Here is a 20,029-nt window from a genome sequence, read left to right as displayed (position 1 = left end):
GAGCCGGTAAACTTTCGCGACAGATAATACATCTCACGATTGGCTGCGATTGACGTCTCCCGCAAATGGTAATTCCCGCAGACGTTGCAAAGAAAGAGGGTGGGGGAGGATAGGGGGAGGAGATTAGTGTCGCAATTCCGAAGTCGCGGGATATACAATATCCTCATTCATTCCGTTGCGTCCTCGCTTACTCTTCTTCATCTACGCGATTCGGCCTTCTCCTCCTCTCATCGACAAGGTCGTGTGGCACACCGGCGGAGGACCGCGATAATCTTGAAATCAATAAAGTGTCACCGCGGATTTCTCTCCCGTAGTAACGTACGTAGTGCGCAAGCTCCGCGTCATCCTAATTTGTGACGCGTCCGCCGTCGCCGCATTATAGATGAAGCCGCAGCTCTCTCTATAGGGCGCCACGAAATTGCCGATAATTCCGTTAACCCACAAGTGCGCTCCTGCATGAGATACGTCACTTTATGTTAAAGATGTAAAGATGTAAAGGCAATAATTTTTGCTCCCTTTTACATAAAAAGTGCCTCTCCAGGTTTTCTACGTATCATAAAATCGAACCGAATGTGCTGATATTCACACTGCGAAATAAAACCGCGAAATATATTCCCCGCATTCGAATAAATCGAGCAAATCGGCGCAATCGTGTAAAATAAAATAAATCTTACGGCCGTAAATAAAATTACGTACATAACCTCTCGATATATCGCATCAATTTGTTTCTTCTAAATTTTCTTCCTGCGATATTTTGTCTTATTAAGAAAAAATAAATAGCATCTTTTAAACGACGGAATATTCAAAGTTGCTTTTCTGGAAAAAAAAACAAAGCCTCGCGAAAAAATTTTATTCTACGTTTTTGACTTATTTTTTCAAAAATTCCTTTTGTGCCACCAATTATATGTATGACATATAGGAGACACCCTGTATGTAAAAGGGACCCTTTATATCAAGATATATTCGTTGGGATATGTATTCAAGTCGCTCAAGATTTACGAGTCCGAAATACCCCCGTCGAGGTAGAAAATATAATTTACCTTACGACTTTACCTTACGCATGATAACGAGGATCCGACGCGGGGGCGTAAATGCCGCACTCGTTCGATAACAGGTACGAAGGCGCTATTACATTCGCGAGTAAAGAGCTTGCGGGCAGACGGTGTTACGAAATAAGAATAAAGAAACGAAAGTGTGAGGGAGGAGGGTGAAGAGAGATAAAACCCGAGAGAACGCTCTCGCACGGTGAGATTTCTCACGCGCGGGCGTAGTTGCATATTTACGCGAAAGAAAATCGAAGCGCTCTCTCTCCCTCTATCTTTTTCTCTCTGTGCTTTGCCGCGATATTTATAGGGCGCGCGGGCTTCGCTATCAGATAAATTACCTTCTGCCACGATGGACGTCGATCCAGATCATGCGTTTTGGTCGAACGGAAATCACAACTGACTCTGTTTCTATGTCGTTTCCAAAATGTCACCGCTCTTTCGTCATCGCGTTCAATTCTTTTAACTTATGGCAATGCAGCTTTGCTATATGAACGAATAATATCTTCTTTTTTTGTACGAGATATAAATCCGTTTCTCTTTTTAAAATAAATATTTTTATCACTGAAAAAATAGTATTCTCATTTTAAGAATTTCTCACTTACTTTTAGAATATCCTGTTTTATAATAAGCACCAAAAGAATTCTTTTATCTCAAGAAAGAAATACTCTAGAGATTAGATATTCCTAATTTATAAAAATGTAAACAAAATATGATTTATTTTTATATTAATAAAAAATTAGGTGCATTATTTTGCAGCACACAGTCAAAGAAAGATCATAAAGAAAGTATAGATACATATAGGAGTGACATGTGGCCTCGTGTGGAAGTCGCGGACTGTCAGGCGAAAGATGATCCTGCAGGTTCGATCCTAAACACTCCACCTCTTGGCAACAGGTTTTTGGAAAAAGATTGTTGGAAAGAAGAAAGGCGATTAAGAGAAAGAAAGGAAGATGAAGGAGGCAGGGATAAATAAGAAAAAAGGAAGAAGAAGGAAAGGCGAGAAAGAAGGTAGAGAAAAGGAGGAAAGAGGAAGAAGGAAAAGAAGAAGAAGCGATTAAAGGAAAAAATGTAACTGCAATGAAAAAAGAGGAGAAGGGAGGAAGGGAAAGGGAAGGGTTATAATTGCGATATATCGTAAAGGTTCGAGAATGCTCCTATCAAAAGCGCCTTGTAAACCTCCAGGGGACACAATAAACAATTATATAATACATATAAGCCGATCATGAGGCATGGAAACCTGAGTCTTGAATTATGTTATACATTTCTTACTTGTGAGCACTTCTTTTAAGTTGCTCAAGTCTTCTTTTTCGAGCCATTACTTTCATCCATTCTTTTAATAAACTAAAATCATTTGATGACAAACACTGTACTGCATTGTAAATTGTAATGCAATATAGCCATATATATTGTTGCAACAATATGGTCATATAATGCCAAATAAACGATCTCCATAAAAAAAAACATACGATCATTTGTTATTAATAAAGAATATATTCTTAGTTTTAGAAAATGTTCTAGAAACACCTAAGAATATCAGTTAAGAGGGATTTTAATACAGATTTTAATATACAGACTTCTTATTTTGAGAAGACAATTTTTTCGACGATCACTTTAATGTGCGCAACACAAGATATAATAGTTTATATTTAAAAAAAAAATCAATAAAAACTTCTCAGTAAATCAGAGAAATAAACAAATAACTGAATAATAATTAAATTGCACAGTGCAATTGTGATTATACAATATAAACTGACATAATAATAATTAAAATAACATCTATTTATAAAACGTAAAATGCATTCCGCAATAACTTTGATATTATTTAATATTAATTAAATTTCTCGCAAAAGACGAGTAAAAGCGATACATATACATTAACCGGAAAATCACTGGCGCATATATTCCAACGACCTAATTTATTATTTTCACCTCCCGCGAAAGATGTTATCGCGCTTGTTTAGTCAGCTACATTCGCGACTTCTCTTCCGTAATTACGCGCGCGCGGTGCGACATTGCGTGAAATTAATATCCGGGACGCGGTTTTATTTTGTATATACATATATATATAATATATATATGTATATATAATATCGTCGACCGAGGATTCCCGCGTGGTCGGATAAAACGAATAATTTCGGAGGGCTAGGGTTAATATCGGAGAGCGTGAGTTATCGATCAATCTCCCGTCGTGCCTCTTTGACGCGGGATTTCCATGGAGCCTTTATATCCGCAAGGAATCCCAATAAGTTTTTCGTCGAGGCTCTCCAATCCAATTGCCGCGACTTTCTGATTCTATCTCGGCCGCGTGGAAAGTGCCTTTTTTCCCACGAGGCCAGCGATCGATGCGGTTCTTTAAACGCGAGAAGGTGTGCTTCATCCGTGTGTACACACACACACACACACACACACACACACACACACACACACACACACACACACGTGCGCGCGCGCGCATGCACATATACATATATACGCGCGTACAAAGACACGTATGTGTTGATAAATAAGTAACGTGGTGAATTCTCTCGAGCCGAAGGTTTAATGGACCGCTACCAGCGCGGGTAACTGCCCTCTCAATTCCACCGTGCGATTAATAACGTTGAAAGCACGGATCTCCAGTCGGCTAAAAAAAAGCTGGTCGATTCGTTTTAACACCTTAAAGCTGCCAGCGTGCATTATATATAATTCCTTTCCTTTAAGATTATTTATTTCAAATAATTTCATTCTAAATATATACTTTGTCTCACTTATAATTTTATATTTTTTATTATATTTTTTCAGCTAATTTTATATGCAAGAGTACAATACTTAAAAAGATAAAATTAACATTTATATATTTATATTAAAAATGTTTAGCAATTAAAATATTTAATATTTCAGCGACATTTATAGATATTGACAATTACATACTATATAAATATTATACTAGATATAATGATTTATGAATATTCATAGTATTGTGATAATTGATAAAATTCCTGTTAAAAACAAAAATTGATTGTTAATTTCGACTTAGCTATAATATATAGTGATGATACAAGTCGTTTAAATGCTCCATATAGTTTTAATCTCACTAGAATAAAATAGAATAAATATTAATATAAATGTTTAATAAAATACTTAACGTACCGATAAATTTTTTATGACACAATTTTTCCATTGTTCGCAGATTTTCACGTTATATTTATATTATATAAAAATTCCGGAAAAAATTTTACTTTTACTCGGTAAAAATAAAATGTAACAAAAATAGAAATATAATACAATACAAAGGTCGATTATTATTTCGTTATAGCCATAGATCCGAAACCGTTGAAATAATTATATTGTGCGCATAAAGAGTCAATTCGTCATGTTAAACTAGGCAATCAGTCATGCCGCATTTGAAATTGAGTAATAAATGAGAGAGAAAGAGAGAGAAAAGGAAAGTTGAATCTCTCAATAATTATTAAACATTAAACCGCGTGTTATCCGTTAACGATATTCGCAAGCATCGTGTTTAAACATTTTATGCCGCAGAAAATTGAATATCAATGCTGCAAAAGTGAGTCAGTCAGCCTCTAATTGCTTTTGCACATATTAACCTCCGTGTTAAAAATTTAAACATAATTTTCTTACATTCCACTGATTTATATTTTACTTGCTTTTTTACCTTAATTATTTAGATTATACGCTGTAATTTTATGATTAATCTTTTGAAATAAAATTTGTAATAAATATACGTCGCGTGAAAGCTTCCGCGATTTTTAGATATAATATCATCAATATTATTTCATTATATACGTATTGTATATCACAAATTAATTTTTTATTTTATATTAATTATAATAAAAAGAAATAAAAAGAAGACTAAATGTTAATCGAAGTTGATGATTTTCAAAACACAAATGATTGAAGATCTAAATGCTATTACCCTTTAGTCGCGCGGAGTGCAAGTAATCCTATATTTTAAAATGTTTTTAGATTAGGATTAGGTTAGGTTAGGTTAACTTAGGTCAGTTTAGTTCATCTTTAAATATTTTGTTATGTTGCTCTCCAAATACTCTTTTATGTGTTATTTTAAAAATATAGCTTCAGATAAATAAATACTCAAAAACCCGAATGATTTATTTTTCGATCGAAATAATGAGCTGGGATTATTTACTCCCCACGTGACTTATAATGAGACTTTAATTAGGCGCGACTAATTAAGGGCTAGAGAAATCTCCGCGGCGCTGTATTGTACTCCGAATAATATTCCACGTCGAGACGATACCGAGCGAATCTTTATTGCTCGTTTAGGCATCGATCGGATAGTATTGCTCGCGAGGGGAATTCTAGTAAGTCTCCTCCCCGTCCATCTTTGTGGTATCGAAGGCGCCGATATGGACACTCTGCTTGGTGTCGGTAGGAGTGCCCCTCGCTATCTCAAAACGACTGAGGAAGAGGGAAAAGAAGAGAAAGAGGCGAGAATGAATCGACGTGAGTAGGTGCCGAATGCTGAAGTAGAACGTAATGTTCTTTACGCGCGTGGATCAAGCCGGTTCAACGTATACGACGGCCGATAAATAAATAACACAGAGGTGAAAAAGGCCGCTCAACCCCGGTCGGTGGTTGAGCGGCAATAAAGAAAAGTAACGTCGGGACACCCGTGAAAGAGAGAATCAATTCGATTCGTCTTATACCACCCCTCTTTCTCTTTCTCTCTTTCTCTTTCTCTCACCACTGTGTGTCTTTTTCCTCACCTCCATTCCACATCTTCGGCGAGTCTCATGCCGCCTCGCGCGATGATCGTTTCTTTCCAACCCTCGACCTTCTTTCTCGACTCTCCTTCTCTCGCAGCGCAACAAGTGCGCCCCGAATCGCATCTTTAAGAAAGCGGTCTCGTACCTTCTCCCCTTCCCCTTTCCCTCCCACCCTCCTTCTCCGGTCTTTCCCGGTTTTCACCACCCGAGTCACCACGCCACCACCTAACACCCGCCGTTTCAGAGCGTCTTTCCTTTTCGTCTTTTTTCCCGTCTTCACCAGCCTTGTTCTCCTTTCTCCTTTCTCACTTTCAGCTATTTCTCACTCATCCCCTTTCTCCCCCACCGGCCCCAGGCAACTATCTTTCAAATCACTCCGCACTTTCTTTCCGTCTCTTGTCTTTCCGTACTCTATCTGTCGCTTTCTCTCGTTTTTTTCTACTATTTTTTTCTTGAAGATGTCTCATGCGCATACGGTTGCCACAACCACTCTCTTCAACGCTTTCTCCTCTCTTCGCCTTCCACCCTTCTCATCTCGCTGCGACTGTCATCTCTTGTTTTATCTCCTGTTTTTCATATTCCTCATTCGTTTGGCACGTTTCACGCATATGTGCATAAGATGAAAAGGCATAGTGAACAGAAACTCGACGAGCAAAGTTGACAAAGATGATGCTGAGAGATAGACTCCGAGACGCGACCAACGTGAATCTCAAACTCCGATTCATGAACTTTCGCGGCCGCAAAACGACACAATGCCACACAAAGTCTGAATAAAATTATTACTTGCTGTGCTATCGTTAAAACGTAATCAACAAATCAGAACAAAGTATAATTGAATATGAGTTAACTCTGAATTCTGGAAAGAATATTGCATCTTATGGCTGATAAAGTCATAAAAATCATTTGTAATATAGCTTAGAAAAATTTCACTGAGTATGTTAGTTAGAAAATAAAAAGATTGCAAATTTTATTAAGATATAGAATTAGAGAGAATACAAATAAAATAAAAAATAGCATTATTTTTCTTATTGCTATATGTTGTGTCTACATTTAACCTTAAGTTACTTGAAAAGAAACTTTGGATGTTGGAGAATTTTTTTTATGATGGATTGTAATAAAATATTCTAAGTCTTATATAATTTTATATTCTAATAAGTATATGATGTTGTGTTTCATTTCTTTCCTATATAAATATAAATAATATTTTATTTAAAAAAAATCAATTTATTTTTACAAAAAAATTAAGTTTAAGTTTACTTACAATTTAAAATTTACTTTTAATTACAAAGTTATTGCATGTTTAAATTTATCTTAATGGAAATTTTTTTTCATCAAAGTTTCATATTTCTTTGCGATAATATTCCTGTCTCTTTTTTTCACTCTCTTTCATTAATGCCTCTTTTAAAATTTTTTTTTCAATTTTCCGAGCCATGATACTTAAATCCATATTTAATACTGCGAAATAAAATGTCGGATTTGAAAGCTGCCGATAGGCGGCAAATTTAACGAATACCGTGCTACAAGGTACTACGCGGACATCTGTGGCCCTGTCAAACGCGACGTTGGATCATCATTTGTTGAAACACGTTGAATTTATTGGAGGTTTAATGCCGCTCGGGACGTTTATAGGAGCGCAATAAATAAACTCGAGCGTGCTATTACGAGTGACAGAAACGTTACCGGAGGCCGAAGAGAGCGTTGCGCATGGAGAACATTGTATTGCAAAGCCTGGGCGCAAAAATGCCAGTTTGATGGAACCGACTATCATTTTCCCCTGACATAATTGCGCTGCAATTAATATAGAAAGATCAAAACGTCACTTCAACGAAAATGAATTTTCTGATATATAATTTTCTTGAATATAATTATGTGTATAAATCTATACAGAATATCCTTGTTTAATATTAATATAGTCGAATATTGCTAAAACTATGGCTAACGAGAAAATATTTCATACAAAAGTAAAAAAATTTTGAGGAAGAAAAAATTGATAATATTGAATTTTAATTAAGGTCACTTAAACATCAACCTAGTTTAAATGGAACCACCTTAATTTTTTTATATAAATCGATCCTTCGCAATATTTGGCATAATAAGTTATAAAAGTAAAATTGCTAAAAGTGTATAATTAATGAGATATTTTGTATTTTAATGTGATATAATTTTACATAAACTATAAAATATACTCGTAAAATATTCATTTTTTGATAATCTTATATCAATACTTTTATGCACAAAAGAATCAGAGAGGAATCAGTTGATGTAAAGAAAACACGTAGTTTTGTTTAAAAAAAATATGTAGCTGCTAATTGCAAAGTATATATTTTTTGTAAAATAATGTACGCGTGTACATTATTATAAAGTATAAAATATCTCGCAAACTACACTTTTAAAATATTTTTTCGTTACACAATGTAATTGTAATATATTATATATAATACATTGTATAATATGTAAATAAGTGGAGATGTGTTAATTATATATAATAATTAAAAACACTTTTTTTTTTAAACGAGTAACCGCGATATCAGATTACAAAATAGAAAAAGAACACAAGATAATTCTATCAATTATTATTGTCTTGGCAAGATTTACAAGAAACTCACAAGTACTCGTTTTTATATCGCGATTTATATAAGCGAGTGTAACATTCAAAAAAGAGTACGTCGTCTTCGATCCCGAGGACGCGTAACTTTTTGAGAACGACACGACGCCGTCACGATGATCGACGAAGTGCCCGAACGGATGTCCCGGTTTAACGATCGAGAAATTCGACGAAAAGGAAAGTTATTAATGACCAAAGTTGGAGAACATCGGGCGAGCGCGACGGGGTGGAACTCTCTCGATTACAAAGCGCGCGCGGGCGAGAGTAGGGTTACAAATTGTGCCCCGAAAGTTGCCCTGTGCTGCTCTCTAGCGGAATAATGGATCCAGAAATAAACGAAACTGCCGCCGCGAGGCAATAATTTAAAGCGGATTCCATACCACGCCGGTGGCTCTCGGTTTCGTCACGCGGTTTTGAGCCAAGTTGGACGTCGAGTCGTGCAAGCGAGGCTGCAAAGTGGCAGGAAATCAATCGAACCCAACCGAGAAGAGCCAAACGAGAACAAGAAGAAGAAGAAGAACCCAACCGAGGCACTTCGAGGCTTTGCAAAACGAGAGAATTCATATTCACTTTCGCGTCGAGAGAGAGATTGAAAGAGAGAGAGAAAGAGAAAAATCGACATTGTATATTCGGAAAGTAACGAATAGGGCTGTAGCATCTGTAAAACGAGATTCTCTTTCGCGAATGGTTCCAAAAATCAAATAAAAATACGATTAACGCGTAAATCAAAAGGATTTTGCCCATTTTGGGCCCTCTCGAGCCCTGTCGTCAAAAATATATAGTTTTGTAGATACTAATAATAGTATATTAAAAAATAATTTAATTTGTAAAAAAAATAGTTTTGGATCTTTAAATCCCCGCCGGAAGTAGTTCTGACTTTCAATGATGTTATTTATTCGTTTGATGGCTCATCATCATCATCATCAGAGCTGTCCAAGATAACAAATATGACATTAGTGCTCAGAAGGCATCTGTATACCTTCCGAAAGATATTTAGCATATCCTAGATATCAAATAACCGACATGATATGGGAACAACAGCTTACAGTACCAGCGCCTTTTCACGTCTAAAATACTTCCACGAGGAGATGCCTTGAACGCAAAAAGAAATCTTGAGGAAAGGATAAATACAAAAATAAAAATTCTGGGAATCATGTTCAACTATAAAATAAAAAATCAGTTTATTACAAGTGTGAAAGTATCGTGTAAGCATAGATAACAAAATAAATACGGATAATTTGAACATTGGCATATAAATTTTCAATCCTTTTATGATGCCTTACAATTTGGTACATGTTTCATCTCTGAGCTCGGAGGGTTCAGAAACCCCTATAAAAACGAGCGAAGTTTTTTTCGCGAAATTGTGGTAAATCGCGATAATCATTTGCATTTTAGTTGTAGTACAATGGGATATTTATAAATGTATTAATACTAAAATAATATTTTACGAATATTAATAAATTTTTATTTACAATAAATATAGAATATTATAATAAAATTTTAAATATACAAACACTGTAGTGATGTAAATTATACAGATCTTTAAATTTTTTCATGTTTTTGCGAGAAAAAATCTTGGGAATTTCTTACTCTATCGCAATCTCTTTTCTCCGTAATAATTTATTCTAATTCGTATCATTTACAATTGCGCTCAACAGACAAAGTATTCGAAGCGGGGGTAATAATAACATTTTATAAATAAATGCATCTTGAGATTCGCTTTATTCGTTTAATGTTTTGCACAAAATGCTTCACGTTTATCTCTCTCTTTCTCTCTTTCTTTCTCTCGCTCTCGCTCTGATGAGAGAAACTTTTGTGAATGCAATCATAAATTAGTCGAATCTCGTTATGGAATGTAAAAAGCGCATTGCGAATGCATACATCTGAATTGTAGAATGGGAGCTCGCTTCTAATAGGCCGGCGCGTTTTCCGCGCTAAGGCAACCCTGTGCACAAGGGGTTACAGCTGACACGCGCGGTAAGCGGTTACATAACATTGTTAAATGTCTACGTGTGACCTGAAATAGTTGTGTGTCACGTACTCTATCGTACGAGAGTCGCACCGGTAATTCCTGGTATCGTTAACGACGATGGGATCATGGCAATTGCATTATTTCTGTCTCCTTTTATTTTAAGCGAAATACGCGCTTTGTATAGAGAAGCGATAACAGCAATTCAACTACGCGGTAAATTTATTCCAGTTATTTTCATCGATTAATAATATGTGGAATTATCTACCTCACGTAACATGTAAACTCAATAGAGTTCCATGTTAATTATCATCGCGAGAGCTGTTACAGTCTTTCCGCTACTCTCATTTCGAGGATTCATTAAATCCAAGCAGCATCGAGCCCCGTAACTCGAGCGATTTAAAGCCGATGAAATTGATTTTTAAAGAGCACGAGCGAATTAGCATCGTAACGAGAACGCGCGCCAGACAGGATCCATTTGCATGGGCATGATCCCACCCTACCCAAATGGTCTTTGGGTTCGTCCTACACTCCCAATGGGGATACCCATATTTATCGGCGTAGCCCCTTCCCCTCGTTGCCGTGTTCTTACTTACCGCGAACAAGGATGAGGATGCTGAACAGCAGCGCGGTGCTGAACGGCCAACCGGCCATCCTGGCGTGGAGCGTTACGTCGATTCAGCTTCCTCCTGAAACAATACAAGCGTGCCCAATCAATCAACCTATTCCGCTATACCAGAGCCAACTCCGATCCCTGCCTCTCCATTCCCCCCTTCTATCTCTCTTTCTCTCTCTCCCTCTGTAACCCTTCATTTCTCAACACAAACCCGTTGTCTGTCCCGCGTTCTCATCGTTCGGGCCTTGTCCCACCTTTCGATTTCTCCCCAAACTCCCGTTCCCTTTCCTGGCAGACTGCCCGTTCCACGTCCAACCCTGCTGATCTCCTTCTCTCTCTCATTCAACCCCGTTCCACTTACACGCCAATTCCCTACACGTCCCGTATCGACATTTTTTTTCTCGAATCCAAACCTGGGGGAGGAGGCTTGTCCGTTCAATGAAAGTCCACCCAGACGGTGCGCGTCGAGCGACGTACATAATCGTGAAACATGCGATGCGTGCCACTGGTTTGGAGCTTGGGTATCGGAAATGCATCCCCTCTTGCATTTGTGTGCGCGTTTTTTTGCCGCTCGACGCGAGCCGCGGAACTCCTCGACTTTACCGAGGTTTTTGAACAACCCTTGCTGGATAATTCTAAGGATATTTGGCATATTAAAGATGATTGGTATAATATATAAAGAGCCGTATTTGTGACATTAATTTAAGGGTCGTTTAATTTTTTCCACTCAAGAAATACTTCCGACATTTGCGCAACGAAAGAATTATTATTAATGCTCTTCTTCTCTTATTAATGCTTTTTAATGCGCCTAATTAACCTAAACATGAAGATAATATTTCTTCATTTAAAATAGTACAGATAATTTGTCTATAATGTAATTTAGAATGAAGACCATGGATATAATCATAAGTAATATAATAGCATTGTGTGAAAAATAAATTATAGATTAACTGTCAAGTTGTCCAGCTTAATAACATGTTTTATGAAATATCTGCAAGAATATTAAGTATATTTGTATTTAATATAAAAAGTTGATACATTTTTTCAGCAAGTAAAATAAAAACAGTGAAATCTCAAGATTTCTTAAAAATCTTCAATACACTTTTAACCATTTAGAAGTAATTTAAAAGATTTAAATATTTTTTGATAAATAAGAGTTCAATGACTAAAATATGTATGTCGTGTAATATTATAAAATAGTGCATCGCTCAAAAAAAAAAATATATACAGTCTGAGGAAAGGAAAAAAAGAGATCTTAAATATACTATAAATGACAGAGTGAATATACCGCGATTTACGTTATATCGATATCGTTAAAAAGAAAGTATCAATCTGTGGTCGAAAAAGTACAAGTAATTTGATGTTAAGTTGTTGATCTTTGTTTACTTAAAATAACGTCTTTTTCGCAAAGATAAAATATCCGCGTATTTTTTATCATATTCTTACAAATTTCATTCAAAGAGGTCAAATCTGGAGCATTTGATTCGCTTCACGGCGCATTTGCATCGTGGCACAGCAAAGGGATGAGCCACACAACCCTTATGCACTTCGCATACGTACATGACATCTGCGATGGTATGCTGCTTTTACCTGCGCTCTCTCGCTACTTCTTCGTTGAATATTTTTCGAGCTTCTACTCGTGTATGTAGTAAAGAAGATATGAAGAAATACACTTACATTCTACTGAATAAAAGGGTAGAACTTACAAAGTAATTACAAAGTAATGTTTCATGCGTATTTCACACACATACATACAAAACGTCCTATTTTAATGTAAACAAACTCTTATTTAGAAATGTTGAAAATATATTAGAAACGAAAAAAATAAGACAATAGTTTCAGACAATAGTTGAATAGTTTTCAAATAAAATCCCTTATTTTTATTATACAGTCGAACTTCGCTAATTCGAAATTGAAGGAAAGAGAAAAATTCTTCGAATTGTAGCGGTTTTGACATAGAGAGTTTTTCGAATTATCGAGGTGTATAAAAATAAAGTTCGAATTATAGAGGTTTAGCTATTTCGTTTATTTAGCTACAACATAAAATTAATCTATGAAAATGATCGCAAATATACATTAAAAGTATATTAAATTTAAGGATATTTTTTACAGGGTATATAATGACAGATAAGTTCAGACAAACATTTAACATGCAAAACATTAACAGTTTGTTTCGAATTACAGAGGCTTTGTCTTTGAAAATTCGAATTACAGAATCTTTGTTTCTGAAGATTCGAATTACGGAGGCTTTGTTTTCGAAAATTTGAATTACAGAGGTCAAACGCCGCTTCAAAAATTTCGAGTTAATCTCGTATTTTTTTTCGACTTACAGAGGTTTCCTCAAGGGAAACGAACATTGTTTCAATTTGTAGAGGTTTTCGAATTAGTGAGGTTCAAAACATCTTTAAAGTGATTATGATTAAAGTTTTTTTTTTTTTAACTTTTTGAGTTATGGTACCATGGAAATCATCGTAAAAAATATTTGATTATTTCTTGTAGAGATACTCTTGAAAAAGTACAATTTAAAAAGAGTATAATCTATATATTCCTTCTTCTTCTCTTCACTTTAACCTTTAGATCTGGAAGATTTACGTCGCCGAATAATTGATAAGATGGAATTTATATCTTAGCAATTTTATATCACAGTCTCAATTTCTGTTAGTGAATGGCATATTGTTAAATTCTGTGCAAGAATAATCTTTTAGGCATTTAATAGAAATACACAAGGCAGTTCCTTGAAATATACTTACACGTGCGCATGCACATATATACTCGTACACATATAAATATGCAAGAGATAAATTCAATTATAATTTTTTGTTTTTAGAAATGCTTTATTTTCAATACAGCTTTTGCATATTTCGATATTTTTCTTCTTTCAATCTGCATCAAGAGAAATATTCGGTTAAATTCGGTTAATATAATAAATATAAATTTTAAATTACATTTTAGCAAAATATAAACATCAAGTAAACTTTATTTAAATTTTATTTAAAACTCTCTAATTTTTATGTATATTTTTTATTATCTAATGTATATTGTTTGCATTATTTAATAATTGTTATAGTTTAATAATTATAGTTTTGTAATGTTATAAGTATAGTTTAGTAATGTTATAGTTTTAATAATTGTTAGTCCTAAAAGAAAGGGAAAACAAGTTCAGAGATTATATTGTAGGGTGTTAGTTATATTTTGAAATATAGCCAAACGTGCCTTTTTTGCTGAAGATGCCCTTCTATCACTACAGCATCATCGATGAAACAAACTAGAAAGCAATTCTGCCGTGCGCTCACAATTAAGTTTACGGATAAGATCGAATCGTACCATTTCCTAACTGTGAGAAGAATAGAAAGGGCGAGCGAAAAAGAAACAGACACGGAAAATTGATCGATCGAATTGAACTTAATAATACACAATGGCTGCTGACCTGATTTTTAAGAAAATTGTTCAAGCTGTCAAAAATACTCAAACTGCTCTTAAAACGAGATATGTCAGATTGCGCAGAAATAATCTATCTGTAGATTGACGGGATAAATTAATATAATTATAATTGTATATATTTATAGTTATATGACTAATCAACAGTGAATTGCAATTATAATAAAAAATATAGTGTCATCGTGAAATATCCTTTTTATTAATAAGTCAGTTTGTATTACGAAGAAGCTTATTATATATATATATTTTTTTTTTTTCATTAACAGACAACACTATAACGACATTAATTTGTGCAATTAATAACCGCAGATCGATTATACTATTGTTGGAAAAATTATTTCAATCTTGCGAAACATTTCGCTTTGCGAGTATTAGATTAGTTTGACTTATATCAGCATTTATATCGAGTTGTTAATCATCGTTCATTTTGAGAGATCTATTTTCGAGGGCTATTACTCATATTACTTTTACAAAGAAAGACAAAATAATTTGTGTACTAAAAGAAATATTATTTTGTTTATGTCGAGAGAAAAATAATATATAATTTAAGTTATAATTTATCAAAATTTTTATTATAAAAATACAAATATGAAATTAGAAATTAATCACTTCAGCTCATCATTTTAGTAATTTTCATAAACTTCTTATGAGATTTCCAATGCAACATTTTAAATGCATTTGTATCGTTTAACAAAAGTATTTTTAAAGAATAGTCAGCAGTTATTTTAGTTGAAGCATTAAACTAAAAACGCGGCGCATTTTCTTTAAATTGTCTTTTGGAAGTTTCAAAATTATGTACATTGTTCGCCACAGAGTTTCGTAGAATTCTATTCCTTTTTGTAGAACAAGATACAAAACTAATTAACACATTACGGTTTCCGTAATCGCGTAATGTGATATTAAACGTAACGTCGTGGCGGCGCTTATGTTTAAAGATATGGTAACGTGGATAGAGGAAATTAGATGCACGTGCTCGAATGCGAGAGAGGTCGTGTATAATTCACGCAGCGATGCAAAACGGTGGGGAATAAAACGGTACCGTGTAAACTCGCTTTCCTAAATCACTTGTCCGGAGAGAATATTCCATAAGGATTAACCTTAGGTGCGATGAATCAAATTGTGCGGTGGCAAGCACGTCGAACGAATAATCGCGAAAATATCGACTACTTGGTGTGTTTCGAGTCGCGCCCGATTTCAGGAGATATCTCCTTTGCGAGATTATTTGCATGAATAATACAGTATTTCCGTATCATACACACATGAGTCTCTCAGTGCATAGATTTCGTTCTCATAAAGTTGCAGCAGATTTGTTTTAAACTTTCAGCGGAATTATTATTATATACTTATATATATATATATTATATACTTATATACATATAATAATGTATACTATATAAACATACTATATAATATAATACTATACAATATAATATAAAGTATGCACTATACAATATAGTATGTATATAGTATTATATGTATATACTACTATATAGTATTATATACAATATGGTACTATGTACTAATATAGTATACTATAATATATACATACTATATTGTACAGTGCATACTTTATACTATATGTAATACTACTACTACTACTGCTACACACACACACACACGCGCGCGCGCGCGCGCGCGCGCACGCACGCACAAAGTATGTATTATACAATATAGTATAATACATACTTTGTGTACTATATTGTATAATATATTTATATAGTATATGTACTATATTGTACAAAGTATGTACTATACAATATAGTATATACTATACTATATTTTATAGTGCATATTTTATACTATATACTATAGTATACTACATACTATACTATACCATACTATAGTATTCTATATACTATATACTATATACTGTATGTTATATACTATATACCTAATTATATACCTAATATATACTATCTACTATATAAATAATATTAGCATTGATTTTTGGGTTTGAACCGTGTAGACATTTTGTTTGATTCCGACGTTTCGTCAGTATCAGGTTGTTTCTCTCTGATAAAGTGAGCTGAAATGTTCACGAAACGTCGGAATCAAACAAAATGTCTATGCGGTTCAAACCCAAAAATCAATGTTAATGTTCATGTACACCGCGAAAGTCTAAAATATCAAAATAATATTATAAATATAGAAAACAGAATGAAATAGGTTTACAACTTCGAAATAGATATACAGTAGCTAAAAAAAAGCAAAAAAATTGTATAGAGCTCTCAATTTCAGTTTAATTATTTTTACATTCCCATGCCACGGATGCGGATCTTTAGCTTGCGTTATCAACAGAGATTTTTCTTTCACAGACTGGCTGCGTTTTATAAACCGCGTTCAAAGGTCTTGACACATCGCGCGCGCACAGGGTGTATTCATTCGCCGCCGGTGCTACGGAATTAATACCGGCTGGCTTCGTGGAAGGGAGGAAACAATAGAGAGAGTGCCGACGACACAACAACGGGAAAAGGCGGCAGCGGCGATGGCAACCATGGCTATGGGTTCACCCTACGATGTGAGGTCGCCGACATCAGGAATACGTTCTTCTGCTTGAATGCGACTCCCGCGATTATTCTTATTCTCGGCTCTGCTCTGGCTGCCTCTTTATACTTGCTTCTTACTTCGTCGTCGCATTTATTTATTCATCCATGATCTCTTTTTGCAATGACGATTTTTCTTTCTCCTTCGGGATGTTCCATCATCATTAGAGATATCTTACGATATGTATGACGCGGATCGTGACACAATATTGGATGTTTGCATTATAAGAAATTACAAAGATTATAACGATTACTAAACTATTTGTGTCTCCGAAAATATGGCAGACAATTTAAAACTACATAATGAAAAACTTGATTGTTTTATTTTGTGTCGGATAAATTAGTAATAAATTCAATAATGATGAGTAACAAGTCAGTTATCAAGAGATGTAATAAATAATTACTTCAGCATAAAAATTTCAAATTGTTCAATTTGAGTCAAGAGAAAATTGTATAATTAGAATAAAATATCTAAATTTCTCTTATACATAGAATGCTTTAGCAAACAGGAGAACAATTTGACTTTTAAATAAAATGTTAATACACTTCTTAAATATATACTTGTCGTTGCAATTCATGAGATATAATTTTCTTATGTTTTTTTCATGTTTATAACATGATAAAAATATCTACAGTATTACTTTTAGTATATATGTATATATATATATATATATATATATATATATATATATACATATATTGATACTCAAGTACATAAACACAAGAAATGCCACAATTATCATCTACGACATAAGACCTGACCTGAAGAATGTTATTTCCGGGACTTCTCAATTTGATAGGTCACTTTCACAGGATATTTTTATCAGAAGAAGAATCACAATCGCTACGATCCAAAGTTTTCGAGATATCGATTTTTAAAAGTTATTACATATGTACATTCAAGAAAAAATATATTTGGTGAAATAATTTAGTGTTATGTGTCATGTGAGAGACTGAGCTCCCATCTTAAAAAATTTGAATCTAACCCAAACCCATTTCTGATTAAATTAAAGTTTGTTATATTAAAAAATTTGATGAAAAATCTCTATGAAAATAATCTAGCCACAAAATCTCTATATTAAAAAAAAATTGTTTTGAAACATCGATATTTTGAAAACTATTGATCGTAAAATCTATCAAACACACTTGTCAAAATAGAATCGCGGAAACAACCCATATGACCTTCTTCATTAATTTACCGGTAATACATTGCATGCAAAGGCGAAGAAAACGTTTTGAGAAATTATTGCTGACGGGATCTTAATTCATCAGCCGAGGGAGGGGAACGAGAAGGAGCAGGCGGGGACGGATATGAACAAGCAAAAATTCTATGACGCCAGCGAAACGTGTGGAACTTTCGCGGGGCACCAGCTGCTGCTGAGCGAGAATTCTGTTGTGTGTCCCGCTTTTCTCTCATATTCCCGCTCTTGTATCGTAGCATAAACGCTCGGTGCACACTAAGACCCCCGGTATAGTAATTCCACGTTTCATTCCGCGTATCAGGAAAATTTCTGCTATATCTCCCGGGAGAGCCATAAATCTTGCAACGTTCGCGGTCCGCGAAGGGATATTAATTAACGCGCGAATCATATACGCGTGAGAACACGTTATTAAATATTCTCATACACTGGGGCAAACGGTGGATATACTAAAGTAATTATCTTGTCGGAAGGGAGGGAGAGAGAAGAGTGTGAGAGAAAGGCTAGAACTGTTATTCCGTACAGAATTAATCGTAAATGCGTGAATTAAACGAATGGCCGCTGTAAAATGGCGATTAAATGACCGTGCATGTAACAAACAACCCGACTAGATATTTCTTATTTATTGTTCTTGTTACCTGCGTAACAGTAAATTATTAATACGTAATTCTCTCTTTCTCGATCAAGTCCATGCAGCGAGTTGATACATGCGATGATATATGGCCGATACGAATTTAAATTTTGATCGATGGATTTTTCAATCACTTTCGCTCTTATAAGAATAGTCCAATACAACAAAAATTATATTTATCAAAATAAGAAAACGTATATTATTTAAATTTTACTTCAACTTAGAATTGGGGGGAAATTGGTAAAATATATGTTCAAAATATTTTGGACATTATGAGGAGACCGGGGCAAAGTCGTCACCGGGGAGAAGTCGTCAATACAGTTATCTCGAAATCTATATGTTATGTGAACTCGTTGTTAATATTATAAACACTATTTATGATGTCCACGTAACCAACGGAGTTTAATGAAGTTATATGCCATGTTGTGATTTTCATTACGACAAACGTATTTTCAGTAGTCAAAAGTGAAATTTTTTGTGCATCGAACATTTTTAATATTTTAAATATTATTTTCTCTTCAAATCTCGAGGTAAGTGACACTAAAGAGTAATGCATGCTGAACACGAATGCAGTGAATTTTTTTTATTTTTGTTTATTTCTAATATCTTATGAGCGATTAAACTTGAAATCTGTGTCCGGGGTGAAGTCGTCACCAAGTAATAATATGTGCTGCGTGTGCTCAGAGATGACAGAAAACAGAGCTGATGAGAAACAGTGCATTTCGTGCAAACGTAGGGCACACAACAAGTGCGTACGATCGTCAGACTCTGTTTTTACTTGCTTGAACTGTTTCAGTGAGATTGATGATGAAACAGAAAATTGATTTTCTTGTAATTATTTTCATCGTGTTTTTTATTAATAAATGTTTAAATTTTTCTATTAAAAAATAATTAAGAAAATGTATTCTATCGTTTATCATGATTGAAATTATGTATTCATTTAAATCCAGTATTATTTAAAATCCAGTCTGAGAATGAGTGACGACTTCGCCCCAGGAAGGTGACGACTTTGTACCGGCAATTTTGACATTTCAATTTTTACACCTTTGTGATTTTTACTCTATACCGATTGAACAAAGCGATGTAGACCAAAAATACCCAGATAAATATTATAGCCAAGGATTCACTATTTACAACAGTACATCACATTTTACTAAAATTATTTATTTTGTTGTTAAAAACCGGCATCAAAAAAAAGGTGACGACTTCGCCCCGGTTTCCTATTGCAATATAGTACTCTGCGTTGATACCACTGCTT

The 20,029-nt window shown here is 34.5% G+C and overlaps 1 protein-coding gene across 5 annotated transcripts in view; it reads right to left on the bottom strand.

Moving 5' to 3' along the window:
* LOC145941191 (cell adhesion molecule Dscam2) overlaps positions 1-20,029 on the bottom strand; it is a 224,625-nt gene that overhangs the window by 182,440 nt on the left and 22,156 nt on the right. For all 5 annotated transcript variants that reach the window (XM_083047129.1, XM_083047128.1, XM_083047131.1 and 2 more), the window contains exon 2: positions 10,941-11,033. In XM_083047129.1, coding sequence (XP_082903255.1) covers positions 10,941-10,998 — 58 coding nt within the window. In that variant the 5' untranslated portion in view covers positions 10,999-11,033. The remainder of the gene's footprint in view (positions 1-10,940; positions 11,034-20,029) is intronic.

This window comes from Prenolepis imparis, unplaced genomic scaffold, assembly GCF_030444845.1.
Source record: "Prenolepis imparis isolate NDT839.2.m4 unplaced genomic scaffold, iyPreImpa1.0 SCAF_9, whole genome shotgun sequence".
Classification (NCBI taxonomy): Eukaryota; Metazoa; Arthropoda; class Insecta; order Hymenoptera; family Formicidae; genus Prenolepis; species Prenolepis imparis.
This window is presented reverse-complemented; position numbering and strand designations above follow the sequence as displayed.